Source organism: Lytechinus pictus, chromosome 12 (genome assembly GCF_037042905.1).
Source record: "Lytechinus pictus isolate F3 Inbred chromosome 12, Lp3.0, whole genome shotgun sequence".
Lineage (NCBI taxonomy): Eukaryota > Metazoa > Echinodermata > Echinoidea > Temnopleuroida > Toxopneustidae > Lytechinus > Lytechinus pictus.
The window spans coordinates 31,287,412-31,299,680 of record NC_087256.1 but is presented as its reverse complement, the minus strand read 5'-3'; the positions used below and the strand labels follow the sequence as shown (position 1 = coordinate 31,299,680).

General features: G+C 34.3%; 1 protein-coding gene across 2 annotated transcripts; it reads left to right on the top strand.

Annotated features, from left to right (window-relative positions):
• The first annotated feature begins 2,967 nt into the window (after nt 1-2,967).
• On the top strand, nt 2,968-11,584 carry LOC129273166 (retinol dehydrogenase 8-like). 2 transcript variants are annotated; one of them, XR_010295320.1, is made up of 6 exons: nt 2,968-3,346; nt 4,528-4,707; nt 5,288-5,381; nt 6,718-6,982; nt 7,309-11,433; nt 11,526-11,584. XR_010295320.1 is itself a non-coding variant. In XM_054910202.2 (5 exons), the coding sequence occupies exons 1-5, from the start codon at nt 3,082-3,084 to the stop codon at nt 7,426-7,428; spliced, it is 924 nt and encodes a 307-aa protein (XP_054766177.2). In that variant the 5' UTR covers nt 2,968-3,081; the 3' UTR covers nt 7,429-11,584. The 2 variants fall into 2 exon arrangements, 1 of the variants encoding a protein (XP_054766177.2); XM_054910202.2 differs by having other exon boundaries at nt 7,309-11,584.
• Nucleotides 11,585-12,269: the final 685 nt, after the last annotated feature.

The following is a 12,269-nucleotide window of genomic DNA, read 5'->3' as shown; positions in this document are numbered from 1 at the left end:
TTATGCAAATTACTTGCTTATTTGCATAGATACAGCGTGTCTCTTTGAATGAATCTTTTTCTTTTGACTCAAGGAACATTTGTGCCAATTAAGTGGGACATTTGTACTAAAAAATGCAGCGTTCAACCTCTTAACAAGCCTACTAATAGGGAGGATTTTTTTTATTCGGAGGTACTATCACCTTTCCCCAAATCCTCCCATTCAATCTGATAAAACTTGAGCCGCTCTCATGATGGTGTTAATAAAACGCATTCCTGCAGCGCTATGTTGCTTCACCGAAATTTCGAGTACCGCTTGAATATGTTGAAGATGTTCAATCTGGCCGCTTAGCAACAGTGGTCGGATGCCATCCACACTTGGGTGTCATGAGTTTCTTTTTTAGTCTGTCTCGGGAGTTTTGAGATTAAAAAAAACATTTGTGCAAGGCAATGACTAGAAAGATTTTGAAATATTGCGAAGTTTATTTAAGGAAAAAGCTGTTTTGACATGCAGGGAAAATGCAGCTGACAACATGTTTGCCATTACAAAATCTAATAAACCGCTCAGGCGCGGATCCAGGTGGGGGGGGGGGGATACAGGGGGCACGTCCCCCCCCCTTTGAGAAGAAAAATTAAAATTTGTAATGTAAAATTGTCACTGAAACCGAGGTGTGCCCCCTCTTTTGAAATTGAAGACCCTTTTTTTTTTGCTTGTCAATTTATTTTGGGTACGAAATATCCTTAATTTGTGGTTGAAAACCTTTTTTTTTTTTTTTTTTTTGGGGGGGGGGGCTTGTAAAAACTTTCTTCCGAAAAATTTGCCCCCCACCCCTTTGGAAAATCCTGGATCCGCCCCTGATTACGCTGACTCGAGTCATTTGGAAACTATTTAAGAATCATTCGTCAGAGAAAATCGCATATAATGTTAAAATTCGGCAATATAAGGACTGGACTCCTTTGCGCAATTCGTTACTTTTATTTTCCGTTTACCTTTTTTTTTCTCATTTCTCCTTTTCTGTGTTTTCCTCTGAAGAAGCTATTCAGTCGAAAAACTACACATTAAATATATGTTTACACTAAAATGTGATAAGAAATAGCTTATCTGATCATAATTCTTTAGTATTCATGACTTATTCACAATACATGAAATCTCATGGAAGAAAGTAAGTATACGAATGCGATTTTTATTCCAATCGGGAGAATTCTTCCCCAAAGTTAAAGGAGAATGAAACTCTTGGAGCAAGTTAGCTTTTGTGAAAGCAGACAAATCAAAGAATAAGATCAACAAAAGTTTGAGTAAAATAGGACTAGCAATAGAAGAGTTATGAGCATTTGAATATCGAGATCACTAATGCTATGGAGATCCTCCCATTGGCAATGCGACCAAGATCTATGATGTCACAGATGAACAACTCACCCCTTTTGGACACTGAAAATATACCCCAAAACATCTCTTTTTGCTCATTCTAATCATATGACAAACGATTCATCAATGATATAATGTTGTGAAACCTCTGTACTTAATTGTCCTCTCATAAAGAGAACACCTCGCCTTGTGATAGACTTGATAAAAGTGAGAATATAAGTGAAATAAGTACTAAAGTAATGAGGGAGTTGTACGTGTGTGACATCGCAGATCTTGGTCGCATTGCCAATAGGAGGAACTACATGGCATTAGTGATCTCAATATTCAAATGCTCATAACTTTCTTATTATTCATTCAATCTTCCTCAAACTCTCAACAATATGTTTCTTTGATTTTTCTCTTTGATATGGATTCAGCTGGTTTCAAGAGTTTCATTCTCCTAATAGCATTTATGAGGCGCCGATTTAAATGCAGTTTCCTATTCAGTGGGCCTATTTAATGAAGTGACAACATTCTTGAGAACACAATAGCATAGTTGCGAAATCTACAGCTTTTATACATAATTATTGACCACTTACCTGTTCTGAATTTTCCTTTCAATAAAACTACACCTTTTTCAAATAGAAGTCTTTCAATGTTCCCCAAAAATGGACGATATAATGTAACGGATACATTCTTATCAGACATGTAAAGCCTGTATATTTCAATTCTGCATTTGCCACTCTCCACCCAGGTGTTAATTGGGTACCTGGTAGGATGCTAACGTTATTGTATGTTTGAATTTGCCAGCGCCTTTTGAGACTGCGATGAATGCAAGGAATGCTCCTCAGGGAGTGGAAATTGTGCACTTTCGTGCGGGATTGAAATGAATCCAATGACCGGGGTAATAATATGCTGGAAAGCGCTTTGAGTCCTTTATGGGAAAGCGCTATAATAAAAAATGGCTATTTTATTATGTCATTATTATCATTATCATTAATATTATTATTATCATTATTATGATTATTATTATCATTAATATTATTATTATCATTATTATTATTATTTATTATTATTACTATTATTAAAATCGTGACACCCTGCTTGTTCTATACGGAAATATCTATGTTCTGAATCCATATTTCATTCGGCCTCTGGCCTCATGGAATATGGAACCAGAACGTAGATATCTCCTGTTTTACAAGCAGGGTGTAACTATTGTGTAGTATCCTCTCTGGTAATCGTAGGCTACGGTTTTGAGCAATTTGCTCGCTTATTTTGTATAATAGTCTTTAGACTATGGCCTATTATATAAATTCTGGTTCACAGGCCTGTTTAATTTTATTTCCATTTCATATCAAGGATTATGTTATAGTCTCATGCACTATACACTATACCCGACGGAAGAAAGTCGTAAAAATGGCGACAACCGGTTGCGTGACCGTCATGTGATCCATGCAGATTCCAATTACGTACACTGATCATCATTATTTTTATTGTAAATAAATAGTCAGCAAAATGTCGATATTAGGCACTGATTCTTTGCCAACACTACGCATATACTTGCATGACCTACTATTAAACGTCTATAAGCCGCTATCTTAGTTATTTCAACATTAAGGTACAAAGTACAGGGTACAAAATAGACTTAGACTGAGGAATTTATTGATCATCTTCCACATTTTATTGATCGCGAAATCAGGCGAGACTCGTAGTTGCTTCTGTTGATCGATATCACATATAGGTTGGATCAGAAACATGCCAGAGATTGTTTTTATCAGCGGATGTTCATCGGGCATTGGGTTATCCACGGCCCAACTCCTAGCCCATGATCCACAGAAACGCTTTTTGGTGTATGCCACTATCTTGAAGCCATTGGAACAAGAAGAGCAGTTCAGGTTGCAGGTAGGAGACGCCCTCAACGATACACTGTTTCCGCTACAAATGGATATCACCAAGGAAGCTATGATAGTTGATGCGATTGGTACGGTGATGAAGGATCATGGACGAATAGACATAATAAGTACGTGAAAAAATATTTCTGAGATTTTAAAGGAAACCAAAGAACAAGGAGGAAATAATCCTATATCAGAAAGAATAAAATGAGAGGAGCAATCTAAACCTTGTTTTATCAAAATCGGTTATACAGAATAAGCGAGTTATGGAAGCTTGAAAACGCTTGTTGTAATTTCTACGGGATCCTCAAATTGGCAAACGTACTTCAAAATGGCTGATTTTGTGGACAACTCTCCATTTGTTTTGTAAACAATTTTTCAGATTTTCCTAATTCTTTAAATTTCATCTTGCCTCCTTCTTAGCACAACAATATGTCATGGGAAAATATAATTCACACCACATATCTCAAGGTCAGGAGGAGATAATGTGAAGTATGTAAAATAAAGGGGAAATCTGAAAATTTGTGCACAAAACAAATAGAGAGTTGTCCACAAAATCAGCCATTTTGAAGCACGTTTGCCAATTTGAGGATCCCCATAGAAAGTACAGCAAGACTTTTCAAACGTCCATAACTTGCTTATTTCATAATCGATTTAGTAGTAGTAGTAGTAGTAGTAGCAGCAGTAGTAGTAGTAGTAGTAGTAGTAGTAGTAGTAGTAGTAGCAGTAGTAGTAGTAGTAGTAGTAGTAGCAGTAGTAGTAGTAGTATTATTATAGTAGAAGTAGTAGTATTATAGTAGTAGTAGTAGTAGTAGTAGTAGTAGTAGTAGTAGTAGTAGTAGTAGTAGTAGTAGTAGTAGTAGTAGCATAACTATTATTATGATGATGATGATTATTATTATTATTACTATTATCATTACTATCATTATTATTATATATTATATGTTACATGTATATTATTTGGCGAATAAAGATGATATATATATTATCATATTATTATCATTTATTACTATTATTAATATTACTATTATTATTACTATCATTATTATTATCATATTATTATCATTTATTATTGTTATTATTATTACTATTATTATTACTATCATTATTATTATCAAATTATTATCATTTATTATTGTTATTATTATTACTATTATTATTACTATCATTATTATTATCATATTATTATCATTTATTATTATCATTATTATTACTATTATTATTACTATCATTATTATTATCATATTATTATCATTTATTATTGTTATTATTATCATTATTATTATTCACTTTTACTTGTTGTCCTTAGTCAATATTGCAGGAGTCAATCTATACAACGTTACGGAGGCGATTAGTCTTGAGGTCATGAAGAAAGTTTTTGATATCAATTTCTTCGGTACGGTACGGGTGACACAGGAAGTACTTCCTGTGATGAAGCGTCAAAGGTCAGGTCGAATCATCAACATGGGAAGCATACAAGGATTGGGAGGTAAGACGTCAGAGGTTAAAATATGCAAAACATGTAAATCTACTGTTCTATTCATTTATTCGTTAATATTCCGTGAATGGATGAAACAAGACACTTTCAATAGTTTTCAGAATTAGGCCTAAGCTCTGTCAAAACAGAGTTTGACATGATTTCTTGGCCGATGGGGGTGAAGTTGACTTCTTTTTTATTCAAAGAAATATTTGGATATTGTAGCTCTACAAATAAAGATTTTCTTTCACTTATAAATGATACGGTTGGTCGTCCCGCGAGTCTGCCCCGGAATAATGACGAGTGCTCCAATTTCAATTCCTTGATGATATCTTCATTTCCTACCAAAGGAATCCGAATATAGTTTGCTTTTCTTTTCGTTTATAACCAGACACGCCATCGTATATTATTTCATATTTCCAAAACAAAACACAAAGGACGATTTTTTTTATGTGGTATATCATTAAATAAATACAGTATAATGTTCAGATTTTAAGATATTCCTTTTCCCCACTGGAAAAAAAACTCATGGTTACCGTATTGAAATTGATTAATCAGAAATATGATTTCCTCCTTTTTGTGTCATTGACAGCTTTTCCTTACTATGGTCTTTATGGTGCAACTAAACAAGCCATTGTGGGATTTAGTCAGGAGATAGCTATAATTGGAAGGTTCTTCAATATTAGGTAAAAACATTTTTTTTTAATCATTCACCTTTCCAGGGGCCGCGGAAACGGAGGAGGGCTTTTTCCAAAACCTTGCACAAAAACGTAAAATTTACCATCTGATTGTGGTTTTCACCATGCACCCCCCCCCCCCCCCAATTTCAAAACCATTCCGAGGCCTGTTTTCCATGTATAAAACACCAAATTTAGATTTATTAACCTAAGGAAATGTGTTATCAGGGCAAAGCTGAACAAAAATAATCGAAAGGGATGCAGGAAATCACCACGTCGTCCCCAACTTCAACAAATTCTTTAATATTCTTGATGTTTTGTTCTTTTATTTTGCATGTTAAACTTGAAAGAATTGGTAGGATTTTGTTAAGCTATACAGGCGCGGTTCTCCACCGATAGTTAGAGGGGAGTAATGGGGTTGTAATATTTGAGAAATAATATATATTGTTGGATGGAAACATAATGGCATACCTGTCAAATATCACTTTATTTTGCACCAAATTGCCCAGTTAAAATTCATACTTTTTTCATTTTGAGCCAATATGTCCTTTTTAAAGCATAATATGCATGATATGGGGTGGGGTCTGGAGACCCTCAAACAATAATTTTGACGGAAAATGTATTTTCTTATTTTGTTGTATTTTTATCATCATGATTTGAATTGAACGGTTTAATTGAATATCTGACCGAGTAATCAGGGTTATTTTTCAATCATTTCGATTATAAACTTATTTCCTTAGAAGCAAACAATGTATATCAAATAACATTGAACAGTTTCAGCCTGGGTTCATACAGTTCCTGCCTTCTTAACCCTTTGTGCGCTGATGTTGCAATCTTGCACATTCGTGCAATTTAACTCAACAATCGTAATAATTAGTTTTCTCCCCTACCTTCAAATTAGATTACCTAATAAAAGGCAATAGTTCTCGAATAACATCTATACAATAATAATAATAATTATTATAATAAGTATCAATGGTGCACTATGGTAGTCTTGAATTAAAGAAAATAATATGGAAACAATTGCCATTATTACCCCCCCCCCCCCAAAAAAAAAAAATCAATTCAGCATGCAAAGAGTTAATAATCCTGTCATACACCCCATACCGTCTTATAACATCGAAGGCATCAACCCAAGTGAACGGTAAAAAAAGACTCTTTGCAACATAATTATATGCCATGATTTTCCAGTGGAATAGAGATTAAAGTCCGTCGTTCCTGTTTTCAACAAAGACCAAATAGCTATTATAATTCACACTTTATTTATTGTTTTGTTTTAAATTGGTATATTCTACGTATTGAGTAACTACGAGTAGTTACGCCATCAGTCTTATTTTGTTTACAGTGTAAGCGTTATTGAACCTGGTGCGGTCGACACGGCCATTACGGAGAACATGATCGCCCAGAGGCTAGGAGGACAAGCCGAAATACAGAGAAACAAGAATACAACTAACATCGACCTCACACTGTCAAAGTGCTTCGAACACGTAGACATCTACCACCCCGATATTATCGGTTTACCTATTCTCCAAAAACCTTCAGATATTGCTCAACTAATCCTCAAAGTTGCAACGGCAGACAAACCTCATTTCCGTTACCAGTCATCGGAGGTAAAACCTTAATTAGTTTGAAAAAACAAAAACAAAATTACAAGAACAAATTCAAGATCGTGCAACAGAGATTGTTGAATAAAAGAGGGGAAATGTGTACACTTTTTGACAATCGTACAGACATTGACTATCAAGCACTAACTGTTTAAAAAATATGCCATCCTTTGGGGTGTATTCACAAAATATAAATATTATTTAAAATACCTTAACTTGTTTGCACTATTGAGGTTCCAGCTTCAATGCATATATTAATTTCCATGTAATTTTTTCAAAATGCCACCATTATTTTAAAGCTCGAATCCCCCTTTTTCTTTCTTCTATACCAGGTCTGTCAAGTTTACGCAGCGATGATCTATAAGGATGTGACGGGCGATTCGCATATCGATTACCAGGTCACCGAACTTGAGTCGTTTAGGAGGAAACTAGCAGAAAAGGAAGCAAAATGATAGGTCATTTCCAAGGTCAATCGATGATCATTAGTCCAGGTCAATCTCTTTTGTTGTTCTTCGTATATTCTATTCACATAATGTTCTCAAACCGTCCGTGGAATAACGCCGCGGGAGATTAGAAATATGCTAATTGTGTTGTTATTTTTAAATTTTACAAAACGGTTTATTTGAAGACTTGCTATGGCTTGATCGACTTCTATAACACCGTTAAACAACCCCATGAACAATATACGTATCACATCTTACGCTGTTTGTCTGTGGCATAGAGATATATATACTTATAACGCGTAATATATCTCTATGGTCTGTGGGATGTCGAGCTATTATCATGATTATTCTTGTAATTTGTCAAGACTATAGTGGAAGCCCCCATGAATACATAAATTAATTAAAATAATTAAATATATCATTGGAAAGCTTTGAAGAATCGGAACACAACAATGCAAGTTTTATGTATTTGCACGAAATGCTCACCGGCTTCGTTGCGTTTCCCCCATAGTCTGAATTATATGACGCCATCCTATATGTGGTCGGAGTTGAGATTACAGGCGTTTGTATGTAGACAAGATTGAATATTTCATTTCCTTTTGAAATTACGAATTTGACATTTTAAGAACAATATGCACAGAAAACAAAAAAAATAGAGTATTTCATGTCTTAATTGATGAAGCCCAAGTTCTTACTTCTTACTCGGTTGGTACGTTCCAAAACATGATTTCGAGATTATCGCGTTCAAAGTTTGAATGTTTTTCAGACAATCATAACTTCGCGCTTTGAAAGGAAAAAAAAATCAAATATTTAGGCATAGACCAATTTAAAACGTAATTTTCGCACATGGTAATAATTATCATGAAGTTGAATTATATCGAAACTTTCTTACAATTTACGATTTCTTGATGCTTGTCGAGTAGTTCGGATTTTCTATGAACGGAAATTTTTTTCGGATAGTTTGCCAATATTTTTACAAATTGAGACCTAACCTTAAAATATACTACTAATCTGGTTGATTTTTAGGGCGCTTTTTACGTTGGCAGTATCAGATTTTCAATATATTAGTTAGATACTGAGATATTCGACAGTGCGCAAAATAAGGTAACGCGCGAAATGAAGTCACACCATCATACATTCTATTCTTTTAAAATATAAAAAATTTGACCCGCGATTCGTATTCATTCTCTCAATATTTGAAACGAAGCGCATGTTTGCATTTCAGAAGCTGTTCATTTTTACCCAAAACAGGGGGTTTGAGTCTTTCGTACGCGCACAATTCGCATTGTATTCTCAGCGGCACAAACCACGGTTTGAGCCAGTATACGTTAAGACGAGCTTGGGAAAGCTAGCTAGCCTAGTGTTTATCTTATGTAGGCACAACTTTTTGGAATGAGCTACCAATCAAAATCAGAAAGAAACCATCAAGGTCAAGTTTTCGTAAAGCTATTGTTGAACATCTGTTGGAAAACTGAATTTTTGTTATCATCTGTATGTGATTTTGTTATAATTTATATATCTTTCATATGTAAATACTGTTAGTTTTTGTTAAATTGTTACTATAGGCATTATTACAGAGTGTATTTAGTAGACTCATGATTGTTCATTTTTAGTAACATGTTTTTATCTGCCTAATCTACAAGGGGCCAGACTTGACTTGACTTGATCGCGAACCCATGCCGCGTGTAAACACGGTATAAATTTAATTGTTTTGTATTTTGGTTTTGAACAGAATATTGGTAGATCTCAATGATATTCAAATAAATTCAATTCAGGTCAATTCAATCTATTTCAATTCTATCATCTAAACTGGTTTGACTGAGTTATCATTCATACTGGTATTTATTCACATAATCATAGTGAATGTGATTTGTGAAGATGGTTCAAAGTGCTGAAAAAAGAACCCTGTGATATTAGGAAAAGTAATTCTCATTCTATCTAACTGTTGGAACCAAAATATGAACAGGTATACAATTGCTGTTCAATGATGAATATTGACTTATCCTTGACCACTACATGCATGACACTGTTTTTTGCAAAGTTTAGAAATCCTTTATAAACACTGGCGTAAGTCCGGTCTGAGAAGTGGGGGATGATATCAATATAATGACCTAAAAATTCAAAATTTGGGGGATATCCCCACAATAAGGGCTATGTATACGGGGTATATATAACCGTGTACATATAGTACTATCATCTTTCAGTTAAAGGCCTATATCGATTTTTAATGGCTACATTGTAATGGATTTGTTGGGATATAAAATAAATTTTCAATAGTAATGACAGAATGATGACCCAAATCGCATTTCAAGGGGTGTGTAATCATTGGAGAAATGCAGCGAGTGAGCGTAGTGAGCGAGCCTTGAAAAAGTTGCTTCTCAGTCGTTTAAAATGATGAGCATACAATATTACAGAGAATGATAAAGGTAAATTATCAATAATATATAGAGCAAATAAGTAACAAACACTCCATATTTTGTTCAGTGAAAACTCACTTGCTCACAGGCTAAGATAATGTGAGATAAGAATGAAACATCAAGGGATCATGATTATAGGGATTAAGGGTGCTTTATTTGCATTTTAAGAAAAGTGGGGAGATGATTTACATGCCACTCCTCTCCGAAAAGTGGGGGATGTATCCGCCATCGCCCCGGGATTTACGCCTGTGATTATAGTTTTCGTTCATTGCAATGTACTTGTGGTTACAGGACATTCGTGTTCCATGTAATAATCAAAGTTTTTATTTTTTTTCATCCAGTTGTTAAGATGCCTGTTTATTCAAAATCCTTGAACGACCTGCCACAAATAATTAGACAGTCTCCAACATTAGCAATTTTCAAAAAGTCATTAAAAACTCATCTCTTTCGTACTGTGTAGTTTTTTTTTAAATATTACATTTAATTAATTCATTGTAAGCGCTTTGGGCCTAACGGGAAAAGTGCAGTACAAATAATAAGTAATAATAATGATAATAATAATTGCTTTACGAACGATACGGATATGATGATTCTTTTCCCAATCAATTTCATGAAGAAAAGGCAATGGAAATAATTTACAGACCATGTTATGCATATGCTTAAGGTGATAAAAAATACACGTACAGTATATCTCCCACTGTTTGAACAAAGATAAAAGTAGAACATTGTCAAATTTCTTAAAATAAGACTTATATACACAAGTGCTTATAAAGATATCTCAAACCCTTTTATATTCGATGTGGTCCCTTTCTTTAAAAGTAATTAAAATATGTGGCCAAAGAAGTGCAAAAGTTTATCTTAAAAAAAGCAGTTTTGTAATATTTGATTAAAACGGATTCAAAATTTGTAATGACAAATAAAACATTTTGTTAAGAAATGCATGAATATTACCTCTGATTTAGCGATTTTTATAACCTTGCAATGCGCGCGTAAAAGTGAAACATCTATAGGTATACTGTATATGGGTTCACTTACCAAAGTATATACTCTTGTTTTTATTTGGTTGTTTGTTGGTTTGTTTTGGGGGATTTTGGGGGCTGTCAAGTTAAGGTTGACTCGGATATACTGAAAAATTAAGATGCGCATGTCCAATGAATGTTATTAATTGAGAGTAAGCAGTCGCCATTTGTCGAGGGCTACAATTGGTTGCCCATGGTGACTGCTGACGCATTTTCAATCTGGGATACGACATCAAAAATAAAATGGCTCGAAATGAAAGGATAGAAGCAGGCTCATAAATCCATCATTTTGAGGTACAGGATGCGACCAAAGTTTATGGTTAAGAAGGAATATTTTAAGGGCAATAAACGGGTGGAAGGTTTTTGCTTGACTATGGGAAGAATTGTGAACATTGGCCCCTCTGACATATCTGAGATTGGGATTAGCACTCTTTAAGATTCACATTAAAATCATCGTTTATTTTTGCGTGAAATCAATGTATTTTGATTTCTCCAATGAAATTTTCATCGAATTTCTTTGAATATCGTTGAATATCGGCTGGGTATTTCATAAAGCTGTTTGTAAGTTTCTTTACCATGTTTAAGATCGACTGGTGATCCTTTTCATGTGGTAAATACATCGTATTTTCATTGATGTTAAATGATTTAGGGCCTAAGAAAGGATCACCAGTCGTTCGTAAATTACGAATTTTATTAAACACCTACCGGTTTTAATTGATTTTTACATGTATACCGAGTGTATGACAATTTTTTTTTAATCACAGTTTTTTTTCAGTTTGCTTAGCTCGCTTGCATGTCTGTTTTTCAAATTTCAAGAAGATGTAGTAAATTCGAACGATCTTCGTCAGCTCCCTACTGGTGGGGATCATTAGATCCATTTAATAGCACGAAATTCTCATTCAATTAAAGTCGTTCCAAATACATTAAAAAAACACATGTATTAGCGTTTGGGTGATATTAATTTAGTTATCCAAAAATAACTCCTACAATCTTATAGTGATATTTAGGACATTATTTTACTTAAAGTAAATACTTACCACCTCGAATGTATTAAAAAAACTTTGTTTTCATTTTCAATGTTCATTAACTATACCACTTGGTCTGTATCATAAAAAGATACTCGTCTTCTGCACATTTTGGTAAAAGAAATTTGTTACCAAAATGTGCCGATAGTGCATATATGCCCGACAGGATTTTTTGTTACCAAAATGTGCAGTTATAACGTGATGTGCCTGCACATTTTGGACAATATGCACAATATTTTATTTAGTAACAACTTAAAAACAAGATTTGACGGTCATAATGGAGCAAAGTTTGGTAATTATCATGATTATATTACTGGGTTAGAGACAAGGGCCGTGGTAGTATTTGTCTGCGTGAGCTGTGTGGGTGTGGGGGGTGGGGGGTGCATATA